Source organism: Rhamphochromis longiceps, linkage group LG9 (assembly GCF_057381845.1).
Source record: "Rhamphochromis longiceps isolate RC_006_pf linkage group LG9, R_longiceps_female_GT1.1, whole genome shotgun sequence".
In the NCBI taxonomy this organism is placed as follows: Eukaryota; Metazoa; Chordata; class Actinopteri; order Cichliformes; family Cichlidae; genus Rhamphochromis; species Rhamphochromis longiceps.
In genome coordinates, this window is record NC_140565.1 from 34530469 (window position 1) to 34551864 (window position 21396).

At 42.5% G+C, this 21396-nt stretch overlaps 1 protein-coding gene across 1 annotated transcript in view; it reads right to left on the minus strand.

The window, feature by feature from the left end:
- The window catches only part of LOC146662752 (sodium channel protein type 3 subunit alpha-like), a 279350-nt gene that overhangs the window by 67573 nt on the left and 190381 nt on the right, over window positions 1–21396 (minus strand). The window contains exons 20-22 of the mRNA XM_085419328.1: window positions 6649–6789; window positions 6442–6562; window positions 4816–5003 (exon numbers count right to left, since the gene is read on the minus strand). Of these exons, the coding sequence (XP_085275454.1) occupies window positions 4816–5003; window positions 6442–6562; window positions 6649–6789 (450 nt within the window). The remainder of the gene's footprint in view (window positions 1–4815; window positions 5004–6441; window positions 6563–6648; window positions 6790–21396) is intronic.

The window sequence follows — 21396 nt, forward strand, 5'->3', positions numbered from 1 at the left end:
TTTTTTAAAAAGCCTGTGATTACATGCGCTTGATGTGAAAGTAAATGGTTAATGTGGAGATCTCGAACTACTAAACGGTACAAACACACAGTCTTCCTTTTTCTTTCTATGAAAATTATCTTTGAAATGGATGGACTGAGACGAAACACACACACACACACACACACACACACACACACACACACACACACACACACACACACACACACACACACACTCAAAGTAAGAGGGTCCCTCAGACAGAATTGGAGGCCTCCGGCAGTGCATTATGGTCCAGCATTTTTCTCACTCTGCTGTGCTGCGTGTGTGATGTGTTTGTGCTAAAAGGGTGTATATTAGTGTGCGTGTGTGTGCATCTGTGGTAGTGATGCAAGTTATTCAGACTCTGCGTGCCTCTGTGTGTGTGTGTGTGTGTCCTGCCTCACTTCATCTATTCATAGGACAAAAAGTCCGACTGAGCCGCAGACACCGTGTGTGTCTGTGTGTGTTTGTAAGTTCTTTGTACGACTCTGTGTCACATTTTTCAAACAGTGTAATATCTCCTTTAGGAACAAAACTCATAAAACTAAAATTTCTTAGTGTGTGTGTATGTGTACCGAGGAAGGAGGAGAGGAAGAAGAGGGAAGAGGAGATGTTTCGTCGTTTCCTCTCTCTTCTCTTTGTATCTAACATGAAATGACAGATTTGTGTCATGTGTGTTTGCCTGTGTGCGTCTATGCGTGTGTGTACACACCTGTGCTGACTCGGTTCATCATCACCTCTCCTCTTTAATCATGTTGTGCACCTGTTCTCCTTCTCACCCCCTCCCTCCCCCTCCATGTCCTTCTATCACCATCATTTCCAGCCTGGAGGAAGGACCCTAAAAAAGCGATCCCAGCTCGAGGTAGTTGTGCGTGCACGCAGCGAATAGAAAGATTGTGGAACATCTTAAGTTATTCTTACAGATATTGAGCAGAAATCTTGCTAAAGTTTGCTAGAAGTTGCAGATAAACAGTTTGTGGAAATGAAACTGATTTTAAGAAAGTGCTTCCTTACACAGTTTCCTGTGTTTTTGATGCTCCTGCATTGTATTAATGCTCCAGTGCAAACGTCAGTCACGCTGTGATGTAATAGCTTTTTAGGAAAACGTCTTGAAAGTAGTCAAACCTAAACCTGACCTTTAACAGTGAAGAGCAGTGTTGGTCAAGTTACTTGAAAAAAGTAATCAGTAACTAATTACTGATTACTTCCCCAAAAAAGTAATCCCGTTACTTTACTGATTACTTATTTTCAAAAGTAATTAATTACTTAGTTAGTTAGTTACTTTTTAAAAACATGATTTACAACCTGAGTAGGTGATAAAGTGATAGATCTTTCAGCCCAATTCTACTTTTTCTGCATAATCCATCATACAAAATGTAATCAAATGGAAAAGTCTCTTTTTTTTAAAACTTGTTTTATTAGTTTTAACCTTTTAACTTTATGCATCAAGCAAAAATTTAATTATATGCAACATTCTCTGACCGGAAGAAATTTGTTTAATATTTAAAGCTATTTTCTGCACATTCCAGCACATAAAATAAAATATTTTTTTTGTTTACACTCAGTCTTTCAAATAGATGCAAGTAAAACACAGCAGAAAATAAATAAAGTCAAAGACTCAGCGGTCCTGTTACTCTATTTTCACCTGTAAAGCAGGAGTGGGGTAGGCGGAGGTTTACCCTGGTGCAGGTGTGCCGCGGTCAGTGGAAGAATCCGCGAGTTTCTCTGTGAGTTTCCCATTACGTCGTAGCTACTCGGTGCTTGTTGGAAGTTTAGGGGTTTTTTTCGCTGTAAAAAGAAGTTTTCTTCCCACGCACAGCGGACACTAATGTTTTTGTCACGTTTTATGGAATCAAACTCAAAGTAAGGTCAGTACTTCCACGCTTTAAACGCTGCACGCTCATACTCTCTCCTGCACTCGATATATGATCCACTGTTGATCTGCACACAGCTGTTGTCACGAACGTCGCACTCGCTTACGTCACTGTCATGAGACATTCTTGCAAAAAAATCACGGTTTTAGTAACGCAGTAACGCAGCGTTCCTACGGGAAAGTAACGGTAATCTAATTACCGTTTTTGCAATAGTAATCCCTTACTTTACTTGTTACTTGAAAAAAGTAATCAGATTACAGTAAGGCGTTACAAGTAACGCGTTACTGCCCATCTCTGGTGAAGAGTCAAATGTAATGACTTACACAAACAGGAGTAACATGCAGTACTGAACATACGGTTCATCAGAGTAAAGCTGAAGGACAGCTGAGCTCAAAGTAATAATCCTAATAAGCCAACAGCGCCGCACCTGCCTGACTTATTTCGATTATTAGAGCATTTGAAGCTCTGAGCTGTTGTGACTCAACAATAGGGACTCATGAGCTTCAGCCCTCACTGGGAATCTCAGAGAGTTCCAGGTCAGCTGGGATTTATGTGCCGTCCAAAGTGCTCTTGGACTGCAGCCACGTTTTTATTAAACTGCCTATAACTAATAGCAGTAAAGTCTTCACTGCATGCTAACGTACTGGGAGGACGCTCGGCTTTACTCAGCAGAAACGATGAGATGGCAGCTGCTGGGCTGAGCGTGCTGCCAGCAGCTGAGCCGCCGCAGACGCGCTGCACAGATTAGTCGAGCTGAAAAGTGACATCGAGCCTGCACGGGATAATTAGAAGATGAAAACAACACATGAAAGCAGCACATGAGCCGTGGTAAAAATGGTCTGCACATGCTCAGATCAATCATTACGCACGTTATTGACTGGAGGCAGCAGCACTGATCAAAGCTTACAACCTTTTTATTAGTGTTTCATCAAGTAAATTCACATTTCCTCTGGAAACACTTTAGCACTTTAAGTTTTAATAATCCAATAAATCTGCTGCCTGGTCAGTGATTCTGCTTTTTTCTGTGTAACTTATAATGGAATACTTTTAAGTAACTGTGAATATTTCTTCTAATAATCGTTTCACGTGACTCAGGATGTTACGCCAGGCTTTTGTGCAGCGCTCTACCTGAAAGACGGGAAAAGGTAAAGTTTTGCACAAAGTACAAATGTTTCACTTCATAAGGAGAAAGAAAGGATAACTCATACTTTTGTGTGTGGCTTTGTCTACTTAACTTTAATCAGCACAGGTGTTTTAAGCGACTGTTGTTATTATATTACTTGTAGTCATATTTGCAGTTACACATTTTTCCCAGTAGGAGGGGTCTGAGCCATAAACTGTAAATAAAAGATGACCACTGTTTCCTGAAGTCCCAGTTTGGTGCGCTAGGTGAGCAGTTCTTGCTGTTTGCCTCTTGATGTTTTAAAAAAAATCATTTTAGTATGATAAATATCTTGGGATGGCTCAAAAGAGGGCGCTGTCCGTACGCAACTTGTACATCGCACTGTAAATCATTCCCTGCTTTACGCTCCTTTCTGACCCTAATGCTGGGCTCACACTGTGCGATTTTTGGCCCATTTTGAGCCGATTTTTGAGTCGTGCGACCGTTTTGGCGATCGGCCCGATTTTGGCCTTCATCGTGCGTCGTGCATCGTGTAGTATACGTGGGGTAACGAGATGCGATTAACACCTCACGACCAGCTCCCGATCATCAATCGCTTGGTCGTGAGGGTGTCACCGCAGTTTGTCACACTGCGCACGCGCAAACACAAATGTCAGCGAAAAAGACGGCGCAGCACGGCAGTGCAGCGTGTGATCTGGACACAAGCGATGGAGGCACAACTTGTAGAACTTTGGAAAGCTCATCCGAGCCTTTTCGATGTGGCATCACAAAATTATCACGACCACAACAACCGTGAAAGTAGTTGGATTTACATGCTGCTCAATCACAGCTGCCTGATCAATGTTTTTCATTAGCAATTTAGCAAAGTTGATGGTGGTGGTGTGTGTGTGTGAGTGAAAGACTGAGAGAGAGAGAGCGAGCGACAGATTTTCTGTTATAACCTTCATGTTATGGACGCACAGTGTGAGCACTCAGGTCGCATCAGAGCATCGGGCCGTATAGTGTGAGACCTGCATCGTGACCTATGAACTTCTAACCCCTGCGAGTAAATCGTACAGTTTGAGTAGGAGCTGAATCGCGCGACTGAAAAAATCGCACAGTGTAAGCCCAGCATAATCGGGGACCATGACATACAAGATAAATATCGTGATGTGTTGAATAAATCTTTAAACCATAAACATGAGTGTTCACTGAAGTCAGAATTTGTGTGTTTTTACCACCAACTTTTACACAGCAAGACTTCATTTTCTAAGCACAGAAGTCGCCCCCTGCTGGACATTAGAAAACTGTAAATTTACAGACTTGGCACCAGTGAAACAGTTACAGTAACACAACATCATTTCCACGAGCACCGGTTAAAAACCAGCTGAAGCTTGTTACAGCACAGATGGGTCAAATTCAGCTGAATCAGCGTCCTTCGGATAAAAAAAACAATGAAATGCATGGAAAAGAATATTAGTTAAATATATGTTGTTGTGCATTTACTTAAGTATGTAAGTCTGGCTTTTTAAGATGAGCTGTAAGTGTTGAGTGGTAGACAGCGGTGCACCTGTAAGGGTTAATGAACTGACCTGAAGACAGACCAGCCGACAGACAGCCAGTTGTTAGAAGGTAACCTCGGGGGGGAACAGCAGCTGACTCATCCTCACACCTGAGCTTCTTACGTCACACACAGGTGTGTGTGTGTGTGTGTGTGTGTGTGTGTGTGTGTGTGTGTGTGTGTGTGTGTGTGTGTGTGTGTGTGTGTGAACCAGAAAACCTCAGTTGGCTCAGCACAGAGTCAGTTCTCCTCCCTACCTCCTCCCTCTCCTCCTCCTCTTCTTCCTCAGAACCGTCAGTCTGCTCCTCCTCTCCCTCCCCATCCTCTTCCTCCTCTGGGAACTCTACGTCCGACTCTCCGGGGGCGATGGGGACGCTGATGGTCAGGTTGGGATTCGTCATGTAGCTGTCATCCTCCGGCACCACGTACTTCTCCACGTGACGCCCTGGGATGAAGAAAAAGATGGATGGATGAACTAATGGAAATATTTTTATCCCTACCTTTCTGCAGGATTTGTTTTATTTGATTTTTTATGAAAGTTGATTTCTAAACAGTTTAGAAAATCCAAACTCAAGGCCGTAGATGGTCAGACAGCGGGGCCGCGTAACAGTCTAAGACTTAGAAGATCTCTCTAAGAAGTTCAATAAAATGAACTTCATGTCTACATATTAGAGGGTCTGCTTCCACCAAGTTACTTGCCCAAGGACACAACGACCGAGACTGTCGGAGCCATCCCCAACCCCCGGGCCACAAACCAGTACCGGTCGTTTAGTACCGGGCCGCGAGAGTTGAGTCTCGGGTGTGAAATTCATGGTTATCAGGGCTTTTAACGTTTTTATCGTTATCTCAGTTTCACTGGGTCTTTTTCCGTGTGTTATGAATAAATCTTCATTTTTTTGGTACCGGTACTGGTTTTATTTTGTCGGATTTATCCGGCACACCTTAAAGGCCGGTCTGTGAAAGTATTGTCGGGCATAAACCGGTCCATGGCACAAACAAGGTTGGGGACCGCTGCTTTAAATAGATCAAGTTAAGTCTTAAATGCATTTCAAAGATGGAACTGCATGAATGCCACATGCATGGAAGCTTAATTTACTAAAAATCCCATCATATTTTACCAGATAAGACTTCAGCGTAGTGACTGAGACCATATCCACATCAGGAAAGTCCTTCCTGGGGTCTGTGGCCATTTTTTCAGAGACTTCTGCACAATCAGACTTCTGCTGCTCCTCTAACAGACTGATTTATTTGGGAGGGAACTAAACTACTTCATGGAAACTTCTCTTCAGCTCATTAAAAACATTCACTTTTGCCATCAGACCTGGAAGTTTCATGTTTTTGGTTTAATTTTAAGAGACACACCTGTCAATAATAGTTGACGGTGACCTTTGATGAAAATCTTATTTAAAGAAATTGATTTAGCAGCTTAATCTCATTTGTTAATTATGTACAAAGACTTTTTGAAAAGATGTTTGTTGTTTAACTGCTTCACACGGCTGATTGCTGTTTATGTGTGACTGCTTCTTGGCTGAGGGCAGGAACTTCCTGGAAACAAAGCTGGTCGGCTTTGAGTGGCTCTCACCCAAGAAGATGCTTGGCACACAACCATCAAATGGCAAATTAATGTGTTTATATCTTTTATGGATCGGCAGCTTATAAATACCAGATATTTTTACTCTTAAATCTCAGATGTCACAGTGCCTTACATGCATTAAACTGAGAAACAGCCGCAGCTGCATGACAGCAGTCCAAGGCTGGTTACTGAAAGGTGGAAATTAGCCAGATGAGGAGGTCATTGTGAATTCTAACAAAGGTAACACGAGAGGACGAGTACATCCGATCTGTGTTAGTGTGCGACAGAAAAAATCTCTGAGGTATGTCACCTATGACAGCACCGTTGGCCTCCGTGTGGATGGTACTGAGGCGTTTCAGCTTCATCATGGCTTTGGCCTCCTTTCGCTTCTGACGACGACGCTTCAGGTTCCCATTAAAAAAATCCACCACCTGAACCACAGACAACATGAAGGAAAACACAGTGTGAGACAGAACGAGCTCTGTGGTAGTTTACAAAGTGACGCACAGACGGGTACCTGTCTGCGGCACCAGGCCAGGCCCCGGGTGATCCTGTGAATAGCGATATGCAGGTTGTTCATCTCCCCGTCGTCGTCTGGAGCCGAGAGGTTGTCAGAGCTGAAACTGCTGAGGAGCAGAGCCAGGAAGAGGTTCAACAGCTGGAGACACAGAGAAAGACAGCGAGGGAGAGATGCTGAGTTTAGAAATTCAGTTTGTAAGACAAGGTTCAAACGTGCATCAGGACTCTCGCCTCTCCTTCTCTTTGACGTCACGGTTTGCTGAACTGAACTGTGGGTGCGGTGTGAGCGTTGAGAAAAGTTCAACTGTTCAGGCTTTCTTTTTTCAAAAATGATCTTCATTAGTTAGCACTGATGGATATTTGCTGACTTCGCCAGTAAGCACCGAAACACCAGGGTTTCTCCCCAGAGGCTAAATCTGCGTCCTCGCTGCTGTCTGCACTGACCTCTAAAGCTAACAAAGACAGAGCATGGCACAAATCCAGCTGAGTCTCAGGGAAAGCTCATTAATATTTCAGGTACTTCGACATAAATAAGTTTTAATCCATTTTTACAATTTATCCTCTGGAGACCATGAATGTGTGAAGATCTTCAAGGTTGTCAGGAGCCATTAACCCTCCCTGTCACCCAGATGTTCCCAGTTGCTTCCATTCTCTCATCCTTTATTCTTTAGTTAACTCATTAAACACACACACTTACACACTCGCACACACACACAGCCTGTGTGGCGTCACAGTGTCCACGGAAGGTTGATTGCTCAGTGTGTGCTGAATAATGCCTGAGGCTCTTAGTAACTGATCACCAAGCCGGAGTGCTGCTCTTAGCCAGATTGCTTCTCTTTAACCACAACTCTGTGTGTGTGTGTGTGTGTGTGTGTGTGTGTGTGTGTGTGTGTGTGTGTGTGTGTGTGTGTGTGTGTGTGTGTGTGTGTGTGTGTGTGGTGACAGGTCAGGTGGCTCAGGTAGCAGCTTCCTGCATCTGTCTGATTTCAGCCAGCAGACCTCACAGCAGCAGACAGGTGGGTTTGTTTCATGCTCAGAGGCACTTCGGCAGGCCTTGCTATGCTTGTAACATAAATGACACCATGAGCACCACAACAGCCAGCACGGGTCTGTCTAACAGAACAGCCTACCAGATCAAAGTGTGCAAAGTGTGAAGCTGGAAAAGTTATAAAGGGTTTATCTTCAGATGTAAGATGAGGACTCGCTGCTCCTTTGTGTTGATAAAGAGCCCGATGAGGTGCTTTAGATCATAACGGTCCTGGATGCCCGCCCCCTTGGAGTTTTTTGGGGTGCATCCAACTGGGAAGAGACCCCGGAGTACTCTCCATAGAGATTACATATCTTGTCAAGCGTGGGATTACCCAGAAATAACTGGAAAACATTGTTGGGTAGAAGGGTGACCCAATTTCAGACAAATGAAGGAAAATGTATTAAATGTATTTTTATGGTTTATGAGACCATCTGAGCAAATTTTCTCCAATAGCAAAGGGTTATCGTCATAGTCAACCAAAGACATGTTGGAGAAGTTCTCGCAGATGGAACAAATTTGTCTTTTAACATATGTTGAGTTACAGATCTAACGCCAAACCCCAACCCTAACCAAAGAATCGAGAATGAACCCAAAAACGAAGTGAAAAAGAATCACAGAAGGTTTTAAAATCTACCCTGCATCCTAAACTCTAAACGAGAATCCCTGTATGTCAAACAACGATGCTGAGGCCCTGCTACTTCCTGTTAAAAATATTTCCGATGTCAGCCTGGGTATGGGCCCTGTGTCCTCAGGTCATCCTGGTCCAGTCCAGCTCATAATAATTATCTCGCCGTCCATTTCTGCCTCGGCCCATCTATCAAACATTCACACGTCTCATTCACAGCTATTGATGAATCAAGCAGCGCACACACCCCGCAGGCTGGACGTCCCGCAGCTGGTTGTGTTTATGTAACGACTCAACTGGATCCGGCAGCTTTCCAGTTTCTGGTTGTGTAAGAGGAAACCGGGCCAGTGGGTCAATATCTGACACCAGGAAGCAGAACTCTGACATGTGTGTGCAGGCATGCATTACTCGTGTTGTGAGGACATGATGCAGCGCATGCAGTCATGTTGTCAGGACTTCTCCCCCAATTAATAAATCCTCGGTCATTTATATTTATTTATTTGTCCATTTTTTTTCTTGAGAAAGTTTTCAGTCTGCTTTGTGCAGGTTTGTGAACTCTCCAATTATATTATTTAAGGGCTGTGACTAAATAGTATTATTTTACTTTAAACTGAAATTTTTAATTACCTAGGTTACAGTGTGTGTGTGTGTGTGTGTGTGTGTGTGTGTGTGTGTGTGTGTGTGTGTGTGTGTGCATTGATCCCAGCTGGTGGTGGCGGTGTGTGTGCTGTTGTTTATAGTACTGATCAGCGTTCTGCTGTTACAATCCCAGTTTCACCAGCCCAGGTCGCTGGAATTTGATTGGCTGTGCCCTTGACTCAAACACCAATAGATCAATGCAGCTGATTGGTTAACATGGCAACATACCTTGACAGGTCAACCAGTGACCTTGCTGCTTTCCAACAGTCGATAGGAGACTGCTGACAGAAGTCTGTTTTATCAGTTTATTCATTTAAGCCTGTTTATAGGTCAAAATATGCCCAACCTTAATTATGTTTAAGTATAGTTTTGGCCACCTGGGGGCAGTAATATCGCCGTTAAAAGTGAGGAAACAACCTCCTACACCTACTGCACACCCAGAAGTTTAGCGTAACACCCCCGTCCTTTTCCAGCTACGCTTGTCTCAACAGTATATATCTGCTCTTGGTCTCTACCAACATTTAAAATAAATATCTGGCTCTTTAGCTCGTGAATACTCCACTCTATGGTTCACCAGCTGCCCACTAACTGTCTCTGTCAGCTGTTTGCAGCTGAGTAATTTAATATTGATTCATTCGGCTATAATAGATTTTTTGATTGATAAGATTTAATAAATTATCAGGAATAGTAAACAAAGAAGATCCAAGGTATGAGTTGCTCTCTATCAGTCAGGATTTGGACCAGAAGCTGTAACACACAGACTAACATCTGGAAATCCTGTACTCGGTGCTCAATTTCCTATTTTGAATTAAAAAAGTTCCTAAAACAAAACACAAGTATCATACGAAACTTCTAACCTGCATAAATAAAACACGATTCAGGCCAGAGACCAGAAATGTGGAGCCATGTTGACTTAATCTAATGTGACAGGTGTCCGCTTGGTTCCAGCAGGACAGTCAAACTGGACTAAAGCCCTGCTGCTGTGAGAGGGAAAACCCTCCGTGAAACAGCTGCATGTATTATGATGAGGAAGTGTGTGAGGTGGATACAGTGAAAGAGGGAGAAGGTTTATAAGTGTGTCCGTGCATCAGCCGTGGATGTGTTTATGCTTGGTGACAGCGTGAGCCATCTGTGTGTGGGAGCGCGTGTCAATTTCTGGACCACCTGATCCCCCCAAATTCACCTCGTTTAACTCGTTAAACGGATCGTAGCAATTAGCCTGGGGATTGGGCCAACCATCCACGCACTCTCACTCTCACACACACACACACACACACACACACACACACACACACACACACACACACACACACACACACACACACAAAGTTAAAGGCACAGCTGAGCCACTGGTCGAGCACACGGGCGGCAGAAAGATTTTGTTATTTATTTCCATGTATTTCTGATTGGATGTGAGACTAATTTGACCTCTTTTCAAAGTTCAGGTAATATTCTTCTCACTGTTGCTGCGTCTGCTTTACTTTCACTTTATTTCACTTCAAAAAGCCGCACTGATAAAGCCGCACTGATCTCTACTCCATTAACTGTCTGCTTCATTATGTTGGTGATGCTGGTTTAAATCCATTCTAAAGTTTCTGTGCAGGTGAACGAGGCAGAACATCACTTCTTCAAATTACAAACATAGTTTGTATCGATTTTATTGGGTCTGTCTGTGCTTTCAGTGGCTGCATTTTTATGTAACACACCTTGTATCTCTTTTTGCGAGTGCTTCATGAATATAAAATCTAATAATGTACTAATAAGAACTATTATCTTACAGCAGTGGAGCTGGATGCAAATGTATCTGTGAGGAAGAAAAACATCTGATCGAGTTCTGCCCACATCATGATTCGATGTCTACATGCAAATGAGCTACACATATTGTATACATTGGTGAAGACCAGCACAAAAAAGTGAGACTGCGGAGACGAACAGACGACAGGTTTGCCTGTAGCTGCTTGGCGAGACAACCCAAGCTAAGTCCTTCTAGAAGAAAGTCAGCAGCCATCTTTGGAACCAGTCTGTCCAGTTAATTTGTCCATCGGTCAGTCAAATCTGAAATTAACTCATATTTTTATACAGTAACTTTAGTATATTTAATGAAAAGTTTTAAAATCATGCCGTGAATATATTGAGAGTTACAGGCCGTAGAAGTACAAATGTGGCGCTTTTTATTCTGCATTATTTTTCCATCATTGAGTCCTCATAATGTCTGTACAGGCGTTTAAAGCCAACCAACCAAATCAACTTTACACATGGCATGAACTAAAAAGAGATCAATAACAGGCGTGCACCAACATGATGTCTGCGAGGCAGAGGAACCGAAAGAAATGCTGGTAACCTGGATAAACTTCAAAAAGCACATTTTGGGTCAAACTGCCAGCTCGAAATCAGAGACAACCCAAACGATGGGCTGTAACGCCACCTGTTGGTTTCAAACGCCACAGTTTTTACCTTCATGGTGGTGTTTCAGACACTTCATTGTGTTGATGAAAGGGTGGAGTGCTGAGTTATCAGCTAAGCTTGACAGACATGTTAACATGAGACTCTGTGGGAATCTGACTCACTGTCGAAGCCTGCCTCGAGCGGCCATCAGAGGAACTGCAGGTTTAGCTTCATCTTTCTTGCCCAAACAAATTACAGCAAATTTTGCCTGCTGTGTATTTTAAAATCAGAGATCATTGACTGAGGAAAGCTGTTCCACAGTTTGGGCGCTCCAACCTCAAAAGCACGATCGCCTCTGGTTTTAAGATCAGAGCGAGGGACCGTTAGAAGGGTTCGATCGCAGAGCCGGCTGCGTTGATAAGGCAGGAACGTGTCCACGTACAGCTTTTTGTGTTAGTAACAGTGGATTCTGAATTTCACTGGAAGTCAGTGAAGGGATGCAAGGATAGGTGTAATATGTGAGCATCGGCTAGTTTTGGTTAGCAGCTTTGAACTAAGTGGAGACGAGCTATGGAAGACCTAGAGATGCACACAATGATCAATCTTTAACCCCATTCACAATGTGTCAGGGGCTGGGTCTGTGAGCCGGCGTTTGTGTGATTTTGTGTTATGCTCTTATGTTAAAATCATGTGCTGTTCTTAAGTTTGGTTTGCTGGTTTGTTTTTTCTATGCTTCTGTGTAGGTTCCCCTTGTGTCCCTCTGTCACTCCCTCTATCTCGTGTCAAGTTTGCGTGTCCCAGTTCATGTCTCTTCACATTTCCTGTTTTATTTTGAAAGTCTTGTTTCTATGCTCTTTGTGCTTAGTGTACTTTTCCCTGTGGTGTCATGATTATTTGTGTCAGCTGTGTTTCCCCAGGTGTTTCCATTTCCCCCGTTACCCTTCTGTGTATTTAAGCCCTCTGTCGTTCTCTGCTCAGTGTTGGTCCGTCTGCTTGTCTTGTGTCGTGTCACAGTATATTTTCTGGATTGTTTTCACGCGTCTGTTTAGGTCTCTATTCATGTTTTGAGTCATAGTTTTTACAGGTGCCTGTTCAGATTCACGTCACGTCAATGTTTTCATGTTGAGTTTAGTTTATCCCAGTTCAGTCTTGCCTTATTTTTCTGTTTTGGACTTCGGCTAATAAACTGCTGACTTTTGGTTAAAGCTTCGTCTCTCTGGTGTCTGCTTTTGGGTCCGTTTCAGAGACACGGATGAAGTTTGCATGTGCTGGATGTTGTTTGTTGTGAAATAAAGCGAGCATCTCGCTCAGATCTACAGAGTCCCGTCATTCATCACGGTCGCTGTCGCTGACTCGCTGAATACTTTCATCATTAAAGACCGACTGTGCATACAGGAGCGCTCAGCTCTGAGTGAAGTTCATCTCGGGTAGTCGAGGAGAGCCCAAGAATCAGCTGCTGCTGTCCTGGATAATTTCATGAGCAACAAACACACACACACACACACACACACACTCACGCACACATGGGGGAGGTGGTGGTGATGAATGGGCAGGTAACACGATCTGCTTTTGGTGCTTCTCCTCGTCACAACAAACCCCTGTGAGCAAAGCCCCCTGGGAAAAAACGTTTGCAACGTGAGAGATGAAGAACGAGAGAGAAGGGTGAGAGAGGGAAGAGGAGAGAAAGAGAGCGGGCGAGGAGAGGACGAGGTTATCTCTTAGCCTGTAATATTGTTTTATATAATGTTTGAACACAGGGAGGACAAACTGAGTTACAGGGACACCTAAAATGTACAAATACAGAAGCAGAAGGCTGCGAGATGTGAACTAAAGTATATGGACGCTGTACTAAAACGGTTTAGAATCACTAACAGAAACGCTGGAGCCTCAGACTGATCATTAAAAGACATGTTAGGGTCACATTTCCACAGGAGGACATGCCGTCTGTCATTTCCCACAATCTGTGGTTGGAGCGTTTTGAGGATTTTGCATTCAGAATAAGACTCAGTGTGTTTCAGATTAATACTCCCAACCTGAAGCTATGGGAACGTGATGATCCCGGGGAGTTGCCAGACAAGGTTTAAAGCCATTAAATACAAAGAGGGATAATTGGACCGCACCACCACTTCCTGCTGAAAGGGACAATGTGTGTCTTCTTTCATTTAAAAACAAAGTAATTGTATTTAATTAAATATTTGCGTTTAGTGTTTAATGATTTTGATTTTCTTCTTTGGTGTTTAGTTTATTAACAAACCAGAGTATACTGCATTGTTTGTTGTTTACAATTGTGTTTTGTTTAGTTACCCCTCGTGTGTCATAGTGGTCTGCTCAGCCATTGTATGACCCTTGTGCGTCATTTCATGTGTGGGTCAGTTATGTGTGTTTGGGCACTCATTTGGTTTGTTAAGTTTTGTTTATTTGACGTCTTTTATGAGCTCAACATTTATTACTTTTGTAAATATGATTTTAGGGGGTTAAATAAATGAAAACCATGTTTTTCTAATAATTCCTGAGACTCCTCCTGTTTTTCAACTCGGTCCTCAACATTTACCTTAAAATTAAGTTCAGCTCTTTCAGTGTTTCTGTGGTAACCGTGGTAATAACTACTGATCTTAGTAGTTATTGCTTATTTTTTTAAGGAAACCAATGAGAAATCAAAAGAAATGACCCAATTTCAAAAGGCTGTAATTAATAAAGTAATAAACACAAAAGCTTGCAGTAAATTTTATAATATATGGGTGAATATAATGTTTTACATACAAAGCAACTTTCACAAGTGCCCTATATGTCTCCCTTGGATGAACAGCATATTATATGTCCATCTATCATCCATGCATCCATGCTGCTGATGGAACCTATTTTACACATGTCAGTAATCACATACGTGGTTCTAAATGTGCAACTGAAACTGATGTGTTGGGTTTTCTGCCCTGGGTTTGTCTCTTAGGTATCACGTACTGGAGATGTTTTAGGACAACTATGAACAAACAAAAACAGTTCAGTCATAATTATCCAACCAGGTGTTTGTACGGTTGTTTAATAGGATAGCTGTGCTCTCTGTGGGGGTGTCAGGGGTAGAGTGCTGTTAGGAGGCAAGCCTGTCACAGCTGTCACAGGACGAGAGGTTGGACAGGTTCTCAGTCCATCATAAGGCTCATAGTTCTGTGCGATCCACTGGGTTTAAACATCAGTATTGGACACTGAGAGGATGCAGTTTGCGAGCCTCTCAGTGTTTACAGCATGGACATTTAATCATTTTACACAAAAAGTAGCGCTTTTGGGGTTTATCATTATAAACTCCATGTTCCGGACACAGAGGAAATAAAAAGATTGTTAGTGCTAAGAGTTAATATTCTTTATCTCCACTGGACTGATTAATACAAGCCCAACGTGTCCTGGTTTCCATAATTGTCCACTTTTTCATTGTGTTCTGAATCCTGTTGTTTTATTTTTAACTTATAATAAAACTCGTCTTAGAAAAATATACATTTAATGTAACAGAGTTGATGCATCCCACCATTTATTTTCCTCCGCACGTGTGTTGTTTCTGCTTTGACCTGAAGCGCCTCATATAAGACCACCACCAGATGTTTCTTCTACTAAGAATAATCCATCCAGCATATATGTAATTAATCGGTCAGACAATTCAAACTGCTGATTTGTGCTGTTTGAGCAGCTTTGGAGGCCCTGCTAAAAATGACAATGATAAAAGTGAATGTACATGTATAAATGAACGGAGAGGAAAAGAGGAGGAGAAGGTGGAGGAGGAGGAGCGCAGAGGCAGGTGTGCTGCTGCTCAAGTGCTGGCTCAGGAAAACACATTCAGCCGCTCATTTGTCATAAAGAGAAAAAGCAAAGAAACATCTGGTTCCCTCTGTGCAGCTGCACACACACAGACACACACAGTTCAGGAACACAGTCTGCACGAAGTAGCAGGAAACACTTTTCAGAATAAAAGCCCAGGAACAAAGGCAGCTCAGAAACTGTTTCTGAAGAACATCAGGACAGAGATCTACATGAATGAATCCATTACTCTATTAGGATAATCCAGTGATTTACAACTTTAATCAACTTCACATTTACCTTTAATGACAAACTATCTATCCCAGGGGTGGGCAGTCTCAGTCCACGAGGGCTGGTGTCCTGCAGGTTTTAGGTCTCACCCTGGGTCAACCCACCTGAATCACATGATGAGTTTGTTACCAGGCCTCTGGAGAACTTCAGGACATGTTGGCTGTTTCCCAATTCAGGGTCTGCAGCCTCAACGATCCTCAAGGGCCGCGTACTCAAAGACCACTAAGGCCGGAAGTGCGAGGCTTGTGAAATGGGACGGTCTAGCCTCCGTCGCGCTGCCCAGGTTGCCTAGCAACCATGATACTAACCACTGGAAACGTGTCATACAGCTTTGTTTGACAGAAATGAAGGAGAAAACCTTTTGTTTATTTGTTTGTTTGTTTCTACATGAGCTTTGATCATTCTCTGTAAGATTAAGCTCAGCTATTGAACGGCGTATATTTAAAGTAAAGGCTTTAAAACCAAGTTAGTACAAACGTCACTAATGTCACATAACTTTGCCGACATGTGGCCAACAGTAATGTTTAATGTTCTTCGTTATTAAACATTTGCACATAAATAAGTGACATAATATTCAGTACTTAAAGTTCACTCTTCGGGGGCCCCTCATCCGCCGTTTTTTTTCGGCACAATTATCCACACCCAGCGCCACGCTATGCATTCTGGGATATGTTGGGCCACGAAGGACGCATTTGAGGGCCGCATTTCGAGCAGCCTTCAAATTGGGACAGCCTTCGTCGTGTCACTGTGACGTAATCGGCCTTAAAATGCGGCCTTTAGAGCTGCAGACGCTGAATTGGAATACAGCGGTTGAGGAGCTAATTTAGCCATTTAAATCAGCTGTGTTGGTTCGAGGCCACATCTAAAACCTGCAGGGACACCGGCCCTCGTGGACTGAGACTGCCCACCCCTGATCTGTCCTGTTCTTAAAGGCTATTTGGTGTGAGGCTGTGTTGAGAGTTTGGTTCGCTTTGCCAACAAGATCTTGACAGAAGGATGTGGGCCTTCTGCCGTCACTGAGTGTGTGCACACACACACACACACACACACACACACACACACACACACACACACACACACACACACACACACACTATATGATTGGCTAAGCAAATGTAAATAACAATACACGTCATTAGGTGTGTGTGTGTGCATTCTGTTTTTAATTAAAATCAGAATCAGCTCTTACAGTAACGCGTCATCTGTGTGCTCATGTGCAATACTGTCGGTCTGCGAACAGCTGGTCCTCTCTCCTGCCCCGGTGCCTTCTGGGTGTTAGAGTAACATCGTGAGGTTCAGTGTCACGGCAACCATGTCTCACATCTTGCCCGCCAACTGTTTCCGTGACAAAACTCTGAGTCGATAAAGTGAAACTTCCTTTTTTTGTATTTCTTCTTTTTCCTTACTTCCTCCTCATTTTTCCCTTTCCTGCTTCGCTTCGTGTTTTATTTTGCACTTTTCACTTTTCTTCCACTCTTCGTTCTCCTTCTGTGTTTCCCCCTTTTGGTCTTTCCATCTTTTAAATTCCTCCCTTTCATTTTAATTCCATCTCTTTATTTCCTCCTTCCTTCCTTTCTTATCATACTTCTTCCTTTTCCTTCTTACCTTTTCTCGTTCCTTTTGTTTTCATTTTCCTTCTATTACTTCCTCTTTTTCCTTTCTGGTTCTTCGTACCCCTCCATCTCGCTGTTCATTTTTACTTTTTCCATCTTTTCCTTCTTCTGTTTACTTTTGCTCCTTATTTCCTTTTATTTAAACAGGAAGCAGGAAGCTTAATTTCTTCCCTCTGTGCCTTGTTCTTGCTTTTTCTGATTTCTTTCTTGAAACTGTGTCAGATTTATTTTCCTCTCTTCTTTCCTCTTCTGCTCTCTCCCTCTCACCATTTACCATTTCCTTCTTCCTTGTTTAGTTTTTCCACTACTTTTCCCTCTTTAGTTCTCTTGCCAAAAGGTTTTCCTTTTCCTTCCTCACCTTTTCTCTTCCTCCTTCATTTCTTTTATTCTCGTACTCTCCCTTTGTCTTCTTCTCTTCCTTTCTGTTTTTCTTTTCATCTTTTCTTTTCTCTAGTACCTATTTTCTTCCTTTTATACCCTCAGTTTCCTTGTACCATTTCCTCCCCTTTCCTGTCTTTACATATGAGACTACTTTTCTTGTTCCTTTCTTTTACCCTGTGCTTCTAAATTCTCCTCTTCTTTCTTTTATTGCATTTCTTCCCTCTTCATTTTCTTCCTCCTCAACTTTTCTCCTTCTTTCCTGTACTGTATCAGTTTTATCACTTTCTTCCTCAGGTTCTTACGTCTCTATTACCCCTTACCTTTTCTCCTCATCCTTCTGCAATAATCCTTTAACTCTGTTTTTATTCTTTGAATTTGTTTCTTGTTTGTTCTACTGACAACTTCTTTTCTTGAGTTTTTCTCACTTCTTTCACTTTGTGAGTTCCTCTTCTTGCTCCTATCCTTTCCCACTTTTTGTCCTCCTTCCCTTTTATTCTTTTCTCCTCCCCTTTTCCTTCTTCCTTCCCTATTTTCTTCCCATTGCTCCTTCCTTATCTTCTCTTGCTTTTCTTTAATGGCATCTCCCTCTTGTCCTTTCCTTTGATCTTTTCTCTCTCTGTCTCTGTTACCACCTCTTTATTCCTTTTGGCATCACCTCGAGTTACCTTAACTTGAATTACCCTTCCTGCTTTCCTTCCTGTCTGTTTACAGTATTTGGACATGCTTTCACTTGTTTCCTCCTTCCTCACTGCCTGTTATGAGGTCTGACAACGTGACATCCTATAACCACCACCACCAAAAAAAAAAAGTCATGCACACATACAAACACGTGAACGCATGCAAGGCATGTGCACACCTAAGCACGCTGAGGTGTGCACAATGGGGCCATTTCTAAAAGGATAAATCACATGAATAGCAAAGGTTCACACACACACACACACACACACACACACACACACACACACACACACACACACACACACACACACACACACACACACACACACTCATTCACTCAGGTCAGCATATCCCTCTGTAGGAGGAGATACAATTCCTGTCACTGAGGACGGAATAAGAGGCTGTTGACGGCATGCTTGTCTGCGTGTGTGTGTGTGTGTGTGTGTGTGTGTGTGTGTGTGTGTGTGTGTGTGTGTGTGTGTGTGTGTGTGTGTGTGTGTGTGTGTGTGTGTGTGTGTGAGCTGTCTGGCCTATCAAGCTCATTATTAAATATCCATGAGACCATTAAGCTAAATAGATGAGTGAGACTCTATTATTGCTGCGCGCACACACATTTCATGATCCACTGACTGGTGAATATGAGAATCCACTACAGAGTATATTACAGGCTGTGAAGACTAGACAAGGAAGAGGAGGGACAGAACGAGGAGCCCAGGGAACAAATGAAAATGATAAAAACGGAAATTAAGGAGTAAAATTAAATTGTATTCAAGCTCCTTTTTCCACATTTGTTGATCCTGCTTTCTTTGTCATGTAAAGCATCCTTTAAATATATTAAATAAATATATTTATTTAAATATATTTATTTAATATATTCTATTTATCCAGTTATATTTGGACCCCAAACTCTGGTGTTGGGATATATATACGCTAAGATCTGACTGCTACTCAGACACCTGCTGCTGCTAAAACATAAATGCAGTTTAGAATAATAATGCTATAAACTGCTGAATCTGTTTGGCTGCTGCTCTCCCTGCATCAGGCTCATGTTGGGACATCAACGATTATGGAGCCATACCAACAAATCTATGATGTACTGTTTGTTAACAATAAAACATTTTGAGATGGATCTAGTTCCACAGATCCAGAAAAAAACTAAAAACTTTCAATCCAAGATATTTTTATTCCAAAAAAGAAAAGGTAGCATCAGTGCAGCACCTAGTTTCCTCTGCTGCCCAAACATCTCCTGTTCACGAGTTGATTTATCTGTTTGACCTGTTGTACTTTGGTTAATTTAAAAAAAAGAAAATCTTGTATTCGTCTTTGTGAGTAATGTCACCCTGAGATCCCGGTTCTAGGCAGAAGCATATTTATGGGATAAATTCATCTACAATCCACTGAGAATTAGGGAAGAGCCAGAAACACAACAGCTGAGACAAACTAGGAAATCATGCATACAGCAGAAGAAGCTAAAGTAACACTTTCAAGTGCTGGGATTTTATTTCAGTGTTTTTAATGTTTACAGTAAGGGGGATTCCAGAATTTGAAGAAAATTAACTTCAGCTCAGTCTTGAAACCAAAGTTAGGAGGAGGTGCAGGAATCAGGCTTCACCTCAGACTACTTGAAATAAAAGCTTATTATGGATTTTATTTTTGTCCGGTGAGGCCAAACACAAGTTGATGACCGGCTTTATTGCTTGCATTCATTTCAGTCAGATATCCTCCCACGTTATTCCACAGAGGAATATCCTCTATAGCTGAGGAGGTAGAGCAAGTCAGGCTTTAATCACAAGGTTGTTACTGGACATTCAGCTACTCGAAGTACGGGAAAAGGTACTGAACCCCAATCTAGCCCTGATGAAACGGGGTATGAGTGTATGATGATAAGGTTTTTAAAAATGATTAAAGGCATAAAGGAGGTGTGCCAAGTACCTGTCCTGACAGGTGTATTGAAATCTTACTGTAGAGGAAAACTTACTAATATTTACTCAAAATCTGGTTCAGATGTAGTTTGACTGCTGAACTTACTCATTATTATTTCAGAGACGTGTCAACTCTGCCAGCTCACAAGTGACCAGTACTTTTGTTTTTTTTACTAATGCTGCGGAACAAAGTAATAACAAACACACCCTGCATGTGACAAAGTGGTGAATAATATCGTCTCACTTCAGCTATGACTTGTGTGCTTGAATGAGTGTGTGTGTTTGGGGGGGGGGGGGGGGGGGCATTTGACCATCTGATCGTGGAACTTTCTCTTCTCCAGTTACGTACTACTATAATCCCTCTCCCCCAACAGACAGACAGACAGACACACACACACACACACACACACTCTGATTGATTGATGTGTTTAGACGTGCAGAGGTGACGTGTTCATGCTAGCAGGGGGTTGCATTGTATAGTAAGAGAGGTAAAACGAGCTCTCTGTGTGTGTGTGTGTGTGTGTGTGTGTGTGTGTGTGTGTGTGTGTGTGTGTGTGTGTGTGCGCGCGTTGGGGGTGCTGGGTAAGATGAGATGGCAGATAGTTATCAGAAGAAAGGAAATCTTTTCTGTTCTCCTTTTGTCAAGTGCTCCCTGCATTGGTCTGTGTGTGTCTGTGTGTGTGTGTCTGTGTGTGTGAGATAACACTTAGTCTACACAAAAATTAAACTGCTAATACAGTCCAAGTAAAAACAAAACACATAAAAATGGAACGAGCATAAAACAAGTGAAATGTATTTATTGGTCAAAGGAGCTCAGCTTCAAGAATTTGCTCTGGAAATTTCTTAATAATGAAAGTTATAAGATGAAATAAATGACTTTTTTGGATATGTATGTTGTGATGGTGAAGGCCATCAAAATCAGCAAGCATCCCTCCTCTGTGGACCACAAGTCTTCTCCGAGCTGGCTGAGCTGTCACATTTTCATCCCTCAGCCTCGACTCGAAGCAGGATTCGATACCCGCGGTAGCACATGGCTAAGTCAGGTCAGGAAAGCCCACCTGCTGACCAAAACACAGCCTTTCTCTTCTGCCCAACAGTTATTTTTAACGAGCTCTGTTTAGCCAAAATGCTGAATTACAGTTAACTCTAACCCTAACGACTGTAGACTCGGTCCAAAGTGCTTGGATAGAAGACAGCTGGCCTTTGATTCAAGCACTTTGGACTGGACCATGACCTGGATGATTAAGAACCTGCACAGACACACACAACTACACAACTACCAACTCAGTTTGCTCACAGTTATGAGCAAAGTTAGCCAGCATCTCTCACTACACTGAAGCAAATATCTCAACTTTTGTGAAAAATCTTCCTCACACTGCATTGAAACACTCATCAGCTG